Source organism: Haplochromis burtoni, unplaced genomic scaffold (genome assembly GCF_018398535.1).
Source record: "Haplochromis burtoni strain Fernald_Lab_line unplaced genomic scaffold, NCSU_Asbu1 Contig_353, whole genome shotgun sequence".
Taxonomy (NCBI): Eukaryota; Metazoa; Chordata; class Actinopteri; order Cichliformes; family Cichlidae; genus Haplochromis; species Haplochromis burtoni.
Genome location: NW_024582714.1, coordinates 522494 through 536538, shown reverse-complemented (window position 1 = coordinate 536538; position 14045 = coordinate 522494). Strand labels below are relative to the sequence as shown.

Sequence of the window (14045 nt, the reverse complement as noted above, 5' to 3'; positions counted from 1 at the left end):
AGTGTTGCCGCACAGTCGGCAGCATGGTTTAACATTGAAAATAAGTTTTTTTTTTGCAAAAAAACTCAAACAAAAAACAAAAACAAAATAGGAAAAAGTATGAGTTCACTATATTGTTAATCGTTATATTTCAATCTCGCTCAAGTAGTCTTATGTAATGTGATAGAAGATTTTGAGTTTGCAAATAGACGAGCCTTGGGAATAGTCATTTCACATTTTTGTAAATATGAATATCACAAATCAAGAACACTGTAATCTGCTAGTGTTGTCTTTTGTTGTACACTGTTCTATCACTGTGGGCAAAGTCTTAGAGTTTTGTAAGATTATGTGCAATATTGTTCTCATATTGGTATTTTTTTCCCATTTTGTCATAATTTCAGTTTATATAAATAACTGGAGATGTCAGCAGTCTCTTAAATTTTTAGAGTGTTTGTCACCAGGTCTTTTGGACCAGAAAAACCTAAAGTGTTTAACCAAAATGTGGCAGAGGCAGCACAGCACTTTACACTGAGGGGCACTCTGTGATAGAGGGGTCGGATGGCAAAAGAGCCAGCCCGCTCTGCACAGACTCTGTCCCACAGTGATCCCTGGTGGCACAAGAGTGTATTTACAGCCAGCTCTGGCGGTCTGACAGCTCAGACTAAAAAGAATAAATAAATATCATGAAATCCCATCATCTTGCTGCGGTTCCCAGCTGCAACAGTTCAGATTATTAATTTTGTTACATCTTATCATTTGACCGTTTTCTTGGACATTTTTAGCATGCATCACTTTTTTCTTTCCTTTTTTTCCTTGCCAAACTTCTTTAAAAGAATAATAGTAACTGTTAAATTTCTAGTGCTTGTCACTCAATCTGTGAGGTGAGCCTTCCCAGAATTCCCCCTCAACCCCACTGCTCAGCCCTTCTGCCCCAGCTCCCTGGTCTCCCCCATCCCAACCACGAAAATCCACCCCAGCTCTGTATTTTAAATGTGACTGCAGTATAATTCTGAGAAATGATCAAAGAATATAAAACTCGCGCTTCCAAACCTGGTACAGGCTCTGCTTGGACAAGGTGCGATAGTCGATTTAAAAACCAGCACGTCCCTCTCCCCCCTGAACTGATCCGTGATTTAGATCAGATCTTTCACCTGCACAACTGTAGCATGAGGCAAACTTGCCAGTGATCATTACCCAGTCTCCATCCTAAAATGGATATTAAGGGCTCTGAAACACATCTGTTACTGGGTTGAGGAGGCTGTCGTGTTAAGACACCAACAGAGAAGTACAAAACTAATCCCAGATTATTGCAGACGGGGGCACACAGTCTGTAGCTGAAATAAGATCCTACCCCCTCAATATTATCTTCACAGAAGCATCAGATGTGCCTGATATGGAAGGTAATGCAACAGCTGCACTTACATTTCACACAGTCGATCTCTCTGGGAGTCAGATGAGAAAAACTCAAGCGGCTATTCATGCAGTGCAAGCAGAGCCCCACTCCGGTTATGTTGTGTAACTCAGTGCATGCATGCAACTACCCCGAACAAGGTGTTTTGAAAATATATTGGGTGTTTGTGGTATAAAAGTATTTTGTTTATATCAGACACTTTTGTTTGTAGTAGTAGAATATTTTTCCTTAGCACTGGCCCATTGTATCCCAGGATGAATATTATTCTAGTATGAGATTCTATTTTTTATGGTAGATCTGTTGACATGGTCCTCTCATTGTGTCTAATAGCTGGAGATGAAGTGATTACCAAAGTATATTTCAGTTAACTACATAAATGAGTGTGAAAATGTGTGCTCCAGTGAATTAGATGAAGACATGTGCAAATTGTTTACCTTCTTATCAAAATTTGTAGCAAATGTCACTCCCCTGAGAATACTGTTTCAACAAGGTAAAACAAAGAACACTGGACGTGCCAAGGTATTATAGGAGACGCCTGCTAATTTTTATTTTTAAATGTTTGAAAAAGCAGTAAGTCTGCTGCCTGTCCAAAACTGGCGATGTACCTCTTTTCAGTCACCAGTTTTGGTTTTATTCAGTGTATTGTTAGAAGTATTTCCAACTACCAAAACGGATTTGCTATTTAGGCTTTCAAATGACCTTAAGAGGACAAGTTGTGCATTTTGGGAAGGGCACAGGTATTGGTTTATTGCATTTTGTGCAATAAACCAATTACGGCTTTATCAAAAGGTATATCCATCTACCAGCATCTCTGAAGCTCAAAACTAACACGCATCTAGTTTCCGTGATTGCCACTTCAAACAAGGCTTAAAAACATCATTTGTGAAGTTGCTGGTCTTGACTAAGAAAGAGCAGAGTATGTAATCTGTCATTACAAACTTTGTTTTTCTGTACAGTTTAAATAAGGGGTATACACAAGTACTGAGCTTTAACAAATGCCCAGTTTCATTTGAACGATTCAGATATTGGAGATTTGAGTTTTTCTGCTACGGACTCTTATCATTCAACTTTCATTTAATGGATATTTCCCAAAATGAATCATTCCTTAATAATTGAGGGCTTTAACAAAAAAAACAAAAAAAAAAAAAGTAACCAGTACCATAACCCTGCCGCTGTCCAGACTTGTTTTGAAATTCACTGGACTTGTGGGAAACACTTTGTATGGATGCTTGGAGAAAAAAAAAAGAAAAAAAAAAAAAATGCACTGGATGTAGAGGATGTAGACAGCATACACACAAAGACACAGCTGTATCTAATTCAACAATATTGAAACATTGTTTCATTCTGAACCGTTCTCTACTTCCTTGATACCGTACCTGGTCTTATGGTAAAGCCGTAGTGTGTTCCTTTCAGTTCTGTGGGAGTGTGTTTGTGTGTACATGTGCACTTGTACCTGCTGGGGGCGGGGGGTGGTCATGGGCGAGGGTGGGAGGGGGCTACGTGTAAATAAAATACAGTTAGTGTGGAGGTGTTTATTTTTTTGTGTCAGTGCAAGTTAAATATTCTAAAACAAAAAAAAAAAAAAAAGAGAAAAGACCTGTATTATTCTCTATTGTGGTTCATGGTACATTTAAAAGAAAAAATAAAGAGGAAAAAGTAGTTTTATCTTACATTTCAAATGCTTATCTCTATGGCTTCTGGCGATACCCGTTCCATTTTATAGATTTGTCAGCACAAAATGCAATAAACCAATACCATTTTATTACAGGAATTGTGTCCGAGTTTTTAATTATGTCTTGTTTTGTTCATGAAAAAACAAAAAAAACAAAACAATGTTACAAATTAAAAGACTGTAAAACTATAAGACAATAGTTGGAAAAGAACTGAGAATTCCATCTGTAAGCAAAATGTACTTCATAACGAGACTGAATAATTATTTTCTGGCAAACAGCTGCAAAAAAGTCTTCACATTTTATGAACAATGGAGGAAAAGAGATTAAAAGGTTTTACAAAAACATCCCTACAGTCTACTGATACTAAGCAAGAAAACTCACTGCACAGGAAAGTTTATGGCATCTGAGGGGAAAAAAATAAAATGGAAAAAAAAATTCAGGGTTCTACAGCTTTTCAGTAGTGTCGGGGGTACATAGACACAGGTGGGGCCTGACCCATGCTGGGTGCTGGTCTTGGGGCTTGCTGCTGAGAGGCCCCACTACTCACCAGATGGTTGAGAGAGGGTCCACTCTGAATGAGTGTGTCCAGAGCTTTCTGGACACTCGGGTTGTCAAAATTGATGCCTGAAGCAGAGGTGGGGGGTCTCTGAACACTGGTGGCAACTGGCATTCGGCCTGGAGGGTTTGCGTACCCCTGAGATGCAGATGCAGGAGGACCTGGCATTGGTGGGCGGGATGGGTTTTGGGAAGGAGACTGGCCAAGAGATCCATATGAGTGTGACTGTGAGGGTGCAGAGGGGAGGCCAGTAGTGCCTGTTAACTGCCCACTGCCACTGTTGAACAGACTGAGGATTTTAGCCTGCAGCTCCTGCTGGTGACTGGGATTAGCCGAGGTGCTTGAACCCGCTGACAGACTGAGATGACCCGACTGTGGGGGTGTGTGAGTAGATGAAGGAGGGAGTGCTGCAGCTGAAGAGGGAACTTCATGATGTACTGCTGGAGGAGGCCCAACATGGACTGGAGCTGTATGGAGACATCAGTTATTTGCTTCTCTATAGAAATCATTGTATTCAACAGAAACGTCAATAACCATTTCCAGTCCACCAGTTCCTCTCATTTTTATGTGCATGTAAATGAAAAAAATTAAACCAAAGAGGTGGCATTACCTGCAAGGGGATCTGCTGTGCTTCGTACCAGCCGAGCTCTTTTGTCCTTCAGGTATGCAATCAGACTGTCCAACTCGTCTGGAGTCACAAATCTACCCAACAAAACAAGATTATTCTTTCAATACAGAGAAACTAAATATCATGTAGATTACTACAACACACCATCACTAACTGATGAAATGTTGCATTCCCCAAAGCCATGTTATTTCATTGTAAAGTCTCCATGTTTCAGGATACTTGTATAAAAGCATAAAGATTTAAACCAGCTACCTATTTTCAGCCAATAGTGTGATGTTAGTAAGTAAGGAGACGGGGTGGCTCTCTCGGTCAGGCTCTCTGAGTAACACATCATCTGCCATCTTCGCAGCCTTTCTGGCTATCTCCTCACGTTCTTTTTCACGGTTTTCGATTTTGTAGGCGTCATAGTTGTGGGCAACCAGCATCATGGCGTCCTGCATGGGCATGTTTCGATGCTCTGTAAGAATAAATGCAAGAAATGCAACCAAACAAAATAAGATTCTGACACTTCTGAATTACCTGAAACGTTCCAAAAAACACGTTAATATCATCCTGAATTACCTTGAGGTGTGCCAAACAGGATATTGACAGTGCAGGAGCGATGCACCTGGTGTTGTTGGGTTATGATGATGGCAAAAGGAGTACGAGCTCGGCCTACATCCTCCAGTGCTTGAGTTAGAGACACTTCTGTGTTGAGGAAGATCAAATCCACCACCATTCCCAAGTCACGGACCTTCCGCCCAACCGTCTCAGCATACTCCCTACAGTTGGTTTTAAAGCACAAGTACAGAAGCGCACACACACACACACACACACACACACACACACAGTATGAAATGAAAACATTCCATGTACTTTGAATATTTAGAGAGACGTTTCTGGTCCAGTATCAGTTTTTCTTCCTATAAACAACAGACTGTGGACATACTTTTGGGCTTTGTTGACAACAATTACAGAGCAGTCGACAGGACGGTCAGCGTCATGACGTCGCTGGAGTTCTTCATAGTACTGCCGATACAGTTCATTACGCCGGCGTTCTTCTGGTCGTAGACGCTCCTCTACAGGTAATGAGAGGTGGGAGTGATTTCAAAATAATGTCTGTTTAAATTTGTATCCATTTGAATTTAATTATGCAGAAATCCTGGTACTTTATATTCTTAGTGCTTTCAATTGTAAACCCAATATTACACAAAAAAAAAAGTGTCAAGATATTAGAGGAAAATCATGAGAATTAAACCCAAACATGAGAAAAAAAAATCAATTAAAATTCAGAGTATTCAAACCAACCAGTCCTAAACTATACCCTGTACACTGAAGACAACATACCTTCTGGCTCACGACGTCCATTCCAGGGATCTCCATAAGGATCCCTGTAGGTCTCGTCCTTCCTCCTGAAATAATCTTCTGCACCACTGCCACTACGGTAGTATCTGTCATACTCGCTTCTGCTGTATGGGAAAAATTTCAGGTTCAAACAAAAGCTTAACCACTAAAGACTCAGTGGATGGTTTGTCAGTCACCTGTAAGCAGAATCCCGTGGGTCACCTCTGATGTCCTTGTCTCTGCTCTCTGAGCTACGGTACCGGTAATCAGGGTCACGAGAGTGGCCACCTGGTCGAGGCTCCCGGGAGTCCCTCCCATCACGGCTGTCCCGAGGCTCACGTCCGTCACGCCCATAAACAGGTGAGCGAGACCGAGGTCGGGGCTCTTTGCTGTCCCCGTAGGTGTTGTAAGGGGCCCTGAGAAAAATGTTATCCATTAGTGCAGGTTAAGAGTTGAAGCCACCTTTGAAATATTAGAAAACAGGAATGCCTGTCCTTAGCGGATGAGGACAGGTCAATGGGCTGGTAGTGTAAAACTTGTACCGGTAAAATAAATCTGTACTTATTCAAATGTTTATAAAAAAAACAAAACAAAAAAAACAAAAACCATATATATATATATATAAGAGCAAATAAACAAAAAGTTTTTTCCCCTTTGTTTTCTTTCTTCTTCAGACCACTTGCACAAATTCAAACCGGTAAGTGATTCCGATAATTCTTAGCGGCAAGTTTTCAAAAATGTTCTGTGATCTACAAACACACAACTACCAACCGAACATTTAATGTTTATTGACCACAAATCCAGCTCTGAATAAAACAAACTTTTTGAAAGTGGTTTTATTTTGCACATACAGCGCAATAGGCTCACAGGCTGTTCATTCTTCCAGAAGTTGAATTTCCATACTATGAGGTTGCAAGAATGCCAGAGACCAAGTAAAGACGTTTCAAGTAAAATGATATAATATTCCGATATAGCATGACATACCAGTTTTATTTGAGTCAGATTAAAGTATTTTCCTAACCCCTTGTGATTTGACAGTTTCTCTCGTTAAAAAATAAATAAATTTATACATCAAATAAATAGTATGGTTAACCAAACATTTGCTTATTACCATGTAAAACGTAACTTTCATTAAGGCTCAACTCCGAAGCGGTTCACAAACAAAATAAGACCATCCATCCATCCATTCGCTTCCGCTTATCCTTTTCAGGGTCGCGGGGGGGCGCTGGAGCCTATCCCAGCTGTCATAGGGCGAAAGGCGGGGTACATAATAAGGTAATAAGACTAAACTACCAAAACACCGAGCGCGTTTAGCGATTCTTTGTATCGCCACACAATGATACCCTGCCTACTTTTCTATTCCCTAACATTTAAATTTTCCCTGGTCCACAAAAAAAATAAAATAAATAACGCAGTGTTACACTTACTCTATTTACACTGAAGTAATATAAAATTCCAGCAGCTAAGTGTTGTGCAGAATTTAAAAAAAACAAAAAACAAAAAAACAAACAAAAAAAAAACTACTGCATATTCTGTCCAAGGTACAGTGAAACACTTTACTTACAATATGACGAGATAGAAAGATGAGAAGAGTTTCCCTTAAGTGGATCAGATGAAATGCAAGGACTTACAGCAAGTCAACATGGAGGAAGTCTAAAAGATAAACTTTCACACTGACCTTTAGTGGGCTCAGTAGTTACTCATCTTAACAATTCACAATAGGCAACTAAATCTAAATACGCAGAAACCCAGTGCCCAGTGGAGATGGACCATAACCTGCTGCCTCTGAAATAAGCTTCTCTGATGTGTAGAATGCTCTGTAGCATGTATTGAGTCATAAACTGTATGGTGATCACTGAGCTGAGCTGGTTAAAGGAATACAAAACAAAGCTTAAACTAAAAATACAAGACCATACCGGCAATTATGGGGTTTTTTTTTTGTATTATTTGTTTATTTATTTATTTTAAATACAAAAGGTACTCTACGGAGTTTTGACCACTAACAACCTGCAGCTGTGGTTTTGAGGATAGGTCAACATGGCTTGTATTTTGTGCAGACATCAGCTGATGCAACGGTTTTATGTTATACACTGCTACTATTCAGCTTTAGATCATCAGATACATCGCCTAATTAAAAAGGTTGTAAAATATTAATGATAAAAATATTGTTGTGAGGCATAGACCTTCCTACAGGATATGAAACATGAGAAAGTGACACACGATAGTCCTATCGTCACGCAAAGAACACCAGTGCTGAAAAAGAGCCACGACGTGAAGAATGTTTGAGACAAAGACACTTAAATTACATCCATATGTCTCTATCCTTTATTTCAACACATCAGTAAACTTTTAACTTTGGTTGAAATACTGAATCCGCCATAAACAAATCCATCTAATGGTGCAGTAGCATCCATAAAGCGAACTTCTTCACTGGTGGAAATTACAGGTGAGGATATAGTTTAATACTTTTTTTTTTTTTTTAAAACCAACAACTGTGGCGATGGTAGTTCTTCACACTCATTTCGCGTTACTTTACCTTCGTGGAGGGCTCTGCTGGGATTGAGGTTTAGCTTGCCGTCGCTCCACTGCCATATTTACATCTGAAAATAAATCAATCCAAACGTTGAACACAACAGTGACATGGAGATCTGCTAATGATGTTCACGCAAAAAATGGAAGTGGCTGCGTCACCGTCCAAATGAAACAGAGTGCCAGGATCCAAATTTTAAAATCCAAAAAGGACGGAAGTTCAAAATGCAGAAGATTCTGTCGCCCAATCTCTCAAATTGAGTTTGAGATGAACCCAAAATGATGGACGTCTTTTCTCCGGGTCAAAATTTGCAAGAAACTAGCAGAGCTTGAATGTATTAGATTTTCAAGTTCAAATTTGGGCTTCAGAAACTCCCCAAACCAAAAGGTGACACATCTGAATCCGCGTTGAAATATCATACACAACAGCATTGCCAGAATTTTAAAATGCATGTTTGCCTTTATTGTTGATTTGCAAGTTCAAAAAGGAAAAGAAGAAGAAGAAGAGGAGGAGAGAAGAGGAGGAAAAAAAAAAAAAAAAAAAAAAAAAAAAAAAAAAAAAAAAAAAATGTATGGAGAAAAAAAACAAAACAAAAACAAAGAAAGAAAAAAAAAAAGCACCGTGCGTTCGTGGTTGATCAGACTCTAAACGTAGGGGTAATTTAAAATAAATAAATAAAAAATAAAATATTTTATTCCTAAATTCAGACAAATAATTATGCCATTCAATTTTTTTTTTTTTTTTAATTATTATTAGCACATAACCTGACCTTATTCTTTCATTAGCTTGTTTTTTTTGGAACACAAATAATAACTCCTTCAGCCATACAATCACATCACTTGCAGTTAAGGCTTACCTATTTTATAACCTTTATATATTCGACCTTTTTGGGCCGCCTTTGCAGCTTCGGCTTCCTCAATGCGTTCAAATTGTACAAATCCGAACCCACGAAACATGGATACGCCTGGAAGAGGAATATTTTAAGTGCACAACCTTAGGACAATTCTGAAGAGCCATTTTTGATCAAAATACCCATTTAATCCCTTTTAAATATATAAATTAGAACATTCTTGTATTTCATGCGAACTTGTCTGTAATTTTAACTAGTCAAAAATATTTCACGACTTTTAGGGACAACCTCCCTAATGCATACTGTCGTCATGTCATTAAAACTTGCATTGTGTTTACTGACCGACTACCTTCCCGTATGGGCTGAACAGGTCTTCCAAATCCTTCTTTTCCATGTCGGAGGTCGGCAAATTCCCAACAAAAATCCTCCTCTCCAAATCTCTAGGATCATTACTGCTGCAGGAGCGCGAATAGCGCCCTGGTGATAGGCTGCGACTCCTTCGGCGAGACATGATTAGATCCCAAGTTCACCGGTTTGTATCTTCGTGCGTCTCAAATGCTTGAACAGGTTTGGTTTGTTCACTTAAGAGATCAAATTCCTTGGAAGGATAAAAGGTCAGACAGAGCATCAAAAAGAGTTCAATCGTCAAATCGAAATTAAACTGGAAATGTACCGATAAATCATAAACCACTCGAAAATATTTACATATATTTATAATTTTCTAATTTAATTAACCTGTTGTGCAACAGGTTAATACACAAAAGGAAAAAAAGTTGTACTGCAAGTGATATTTTTTCCTTTGTAATAAATGTTGATTTTTTTTTTCCCCCGCACCATGGTAGCTTGTGCTGAAATGAAAATATTCTCATCTCCCCATAAAATGGATTTTGGATAAAATTGTTTGAAATAATCGTTTATTGGATAGATGCGCTTAATGAAGAAGAAAACTAGAACGTGTAAAAACAAATACATTAAATCCGTTTAAATGGCACAAGTTATGCCAGAATTTGACCGAGATGTGCAGAATGAATTAAGGTTTCTTCTTGTAAAAATGTGCAATGACCCTTTTCATCTTCACTGCGTGCACTTTATTATTAGTGCAAAATAGATGAGTTTTCCACAAAGAAATGGCAGCAGAAGAAAATGAGACCACACTAGAAAAGCAGGACTAATCAGTGATGAAAATTCCACAAATAATGTAGGAGAAAATAAGCCGCAATTCCCACGGTGGTGTAAAGAGAAAAACTTAAAATGACTGACTATACCACTGATTTGTTTCCACTCTTTAAATTTATTTTATTTTTTTAAATTTAATAAGTAATGTTCAATAACACACTTCTCTTGATCCAAAACGCAAAGTTCTCGACATCGTACCCCAGCGAAATCCAAAACTGTCCTTGGTGGTCGTATAGCGAGAGAGAGAAATGACAGACACCGGTGTCTGATGTTCAGGATTCAGAGTGAGATATACTCTAGTTATAGTTGACGAGTGAAATATTTTAGAAGGTTCATGGTGCAAATTTAAAGTCACACCATCCGAGAAAAATAAGCCCAATTGGGTCTCACAACAGTCCTTTGTGAAATAAATGCAGTCCTCTTCTCTTGAAATAACGTCGTCTTGAAGAAAATCAGATTAGCTGAAATGAAATCACGTTCCTGTGGTCACTCTGAAAATGCCAAAACCTAAAACGGCGCAATTTTCTTAAAAGTCCTTAGGAGAAATGTGCGTTTTATGTGCCTTAGATAACGCAATATAAAATTATTTAAGGACAATAGAACTGCAAGAGGTTTTTCGGTCTCAAGATACATACAGCAGAAAGACCAGAGAGTTTCATTGCATTTATGCTTGAAGGAATTTACATAAACCTTTCAGGAAGCAGCTCCTTACATACCTTAACTTGAACCTGGATGGCCTGGATTCAGCATCCACTGAAATTAGGAACTAGTGTGTCTGGAAAAGGAAAAAAAATAAATAAAAAAATAATACAAACACCACAATAAGCTTATGAAAGTAATCAACTGAAATGCTCTATAATATAGTCTCAAACTGCCTTTCAGAAAATTATTGAATAAATTGATTCACAATAACAACTCTCCACACCAGCCTCAATTTCCCATGGCAGAAATTCAAGTTGCTGGAAACATTCCTCCTAGATTTTGGTTCACATTGACATGATAACATCACTGCGTTGCTGTAGATTTGTCAGCTGCAGATCCTCAATGCAAACCTCATCATTCACCACATTCCAAAGGTGCCCTATTGGACTGAGATCTGGTAATTGTGGAGGCCAAGAGCACAGTGTCAACAACAACAACATTGTCATGTTCAAGAAACTAGTTTGAGATGTTCTCAGGTAGGTCCGGGTGGCTAAACAATGTTCAGACGATATCAAAGAACGTGCCAAGAAAATATCCTGCCAAAAATATCACACCAGCCTGAACCACTGATACATGTCAGGCCATTTTCATACTTTTATATGTTAGTTACAGCAAATTCAGAACACCAGACTAATCAAGCCAGGCAATGTTTTACTAATCCATTTCTTGACCAATATTAGTGACCCTGTGTAAACTGTAGTCTCAGTTTCCCGTTCTTAGCTAACGGGCATGGCACTTGGTGTGGTCTTCTGTTGCTGTAGCCCATCTGCACCAAGGTTTGAGATTTTATGTAGAGCAGGGCGATATGACCAAAAATATTTATCACGATATACATTTGAAAATTTGCGATAACGATATAACTGACGATATAATTGACACTAGACAAAATACTTTACAACTCCACAACTTTATTAGTGCAAAAAACCCCATTAATGTATTTTCACTTAAACAAGCAGCTGTTTTTTATGTGCATTGAAGTTATATAAAAATTTTACAGTGCAAATTCCTTGCTGACATTTTAACCAAAAAGCATTTCCAGTGGAAATTGGCCGACATATCCTCAGCATAACCATGTATAATATCCACAACTTAAAAAGAGGTTATACACACACACACACACAATATGGTAATATTATGTTGAAGCACAGTTCATATCACTCCGCGAGGCTCCTGCCTAATATAGCCGTAATGCTCCAACAATCCATCAAGCGGTGCGGTTCGTAGCTTAGCAAAGTCGTACTAAAACATTTGGCAGATTTTCGAGTGCCGTGTACCACATAAAATCGTTTCGAGGTCAGTAAACACAACCAGAATTCATACATAAGGCACACGGGATTATAAGGGGCACTGTCGATTTTCAGAAAAAAAAAATCAAAAGATTGATTTTAAGTGTGCCGTATTTTCCAAACAACACGGTAATAACGACGGCCCGCTAGCATGCTCTACCAAAAATAGTGCTTTGTTGTGTATCTGAGGGACCAAAGGTAAACCAGTTCCACACCACTGAAGTTGCAGCCTTTTTACAAACCAATTCTGGTACATCCGTTTCATTTAACGATCCGGGTTCGCTCTTCTCATTCTGCGTCGCCGCCATGTGCGTATGTAAACCTAGGCACTGCGCATGCGCGTTTACCCATATTCTATCGCGATATTTCATTTTCCTATCGTTGCCCAAAATTACACCGGTATTACCGTGAACGGTATGATATAGCCCAGCCCTAATTTTGTGCGATCAAAGATGCGCTTTTGCTTACGTTGGTTGTAAAAAATAGGTACTTCACTTAATATTGCCTTCAGTTCAAACCGGTTTGGCCACTGTCCTATGATTACCAACAAGTCATTATAAGTATTAAAAATAAGTTGCTTCTAGGAACAAACACATAATTTTTAAGAAACCTCAAAAAAGTCAATTAGCTGTAAGTACTTCACCTGCCTTGATTTAACGAAAAAAAAAATAAGTAAACAAAATTTGAAGCATGTTTGTAAATGAGACATTATAATCTCAATTGGATAATCTGTATAAATGAAGGTTAAACAAAATAACTGAATGACCAGCAAAGAAAAGTAGCACATTCAAATGCCAGTCAAGTGTATCACCTCTCACCAAACGCCTTTTTAGCAATACAAATTCGACCGCGGCTCGTAATGTTACTTTCGATTGGGACTCTTCGCCAAAGCTTTCCGGCCAGCTCATGAATAACGATTTACACGATACAACACTAGCTATGTAATCCAAAAATAGACTCGTTACACTGCTCATAAAACTAAGTCGGTTAACAGCAATGCTCTCATACACCGCCATTCCGAGAGACGTTATTGGTTAGGTGGTTACGGAGTAGCTACATGGAGCTAGGTTAATGTCGGCGGTTAGCTTCTTAACGCTACCTTAACCAGGGACGTTAAAACCAAACAGATAGGTTCACAGTTACGCCTGCAAATGCTTTACGATCCACAGTTCGCTGCAAGCAATGCTATAGCAAGAACGACAGGGCGACAATGTACTTACCTTCAAAGTCTATTTCGTGTCAATTTTCAGCCACCCAGCGTCACGGTCAACCACTATCCGCTCACAATGCTGCCTTTCTTCTTCACTTTATTTACGGCAACTGGCCCTGATATCTTCTTCTACCCCTTGTGTGGATGTAACTACCATTTCATTTAGCCTATATATCGCCATCTATTGGCTAAACATAAAATACGTGCAGTATGCCCTTCGAATCAATAAAACGAATCAGACCTTTAGAGCCTGAACCATTAAAAATAATTACCAGAAAAATATACGTTTTTTTAAACGGAGTATTTTTTTTAACCCTCTAACAAATTATATAAAGAGAATTAAATAATAATTTGCATATATGCGTTGTAATTTGTATTGTATTGTATTTTCTAAACCGGTCTCTCTTTTTTGCAATGTTTTGCTTAATTAATAAAAATAATTAGTTCACGCTATTCTGACTCAGTATAGCTTAGCGGCTTCAGATGACTGGAAGGTAGCAAGGTTGCCAGGTTGAGATGTTGTCACCTCGGTTTGTACGTAAAAATAAACAAAGCATTATAATCCCTGAATTTCGGCATTTTATAATATGTAATGTACTTCATGTTAATTTCCAAAATGTATGAGGATATGCTAAGATTATAATTATCGTCTAAATCTACACATTCGTGCTCACGGCAGCGTGAACGTTGTTGTTTTACCGGCTTGCGCAGACGGTTTCCT

The 14045-nt window shown here is 38.6% G+C and overlaps 1 protein-coding gene across 4 annotated transcripts; it reads right to left on the bottom strand.

Annotated features, from left to right (window-relative positions):
• Positions 1-2630: 2630 nt before the first annotated feature.
• Positions 2631-13471, bottom strand: ncoa5 (nuclear receptor coactivator 5). 4 transcript variants are annotated; one of them, XM_005942965.3, is made up of 12 exons: positions 13335-13471; positions 10843-10901; positions 9293-9548; positions 8957-9064; positions 8107-8170; positions 5768-5986; positions 5574-5695; positions 5176-5305; positions 4809-5011; positions 4500-4704; positions 4230-4321; positions 2631-4086 (listed from the first exon to the last, which is right to left on the bottom strand). In XM_005942965.3, the coding sequence occupies exons 3-12, from the start codon at positions 9459-9461 to the stop codon at positions 3518-3520; spliced, it is 1881 nt and encodes a 626-aa protein (XP_005943027.1). In that variant the 5' UTR covers positions 9462-9548; positions 10843-10901; positions 13335-13471; the 3' UTR covers positions 2631-3517. The 4 variants fall into 4 exon arrangements, with proteins under 4 accessions (XP_005943027.1, XP_005943029.1, XP_005943030.1 ...); XM_005942967.3 differs by having other exon boundaries at positions 4809-5008; XM_005942968.3 differs by having other exon boundaries at positions 5574-5692.
• Positions 13472-14045: the final 574 nt, after the last annotated feature.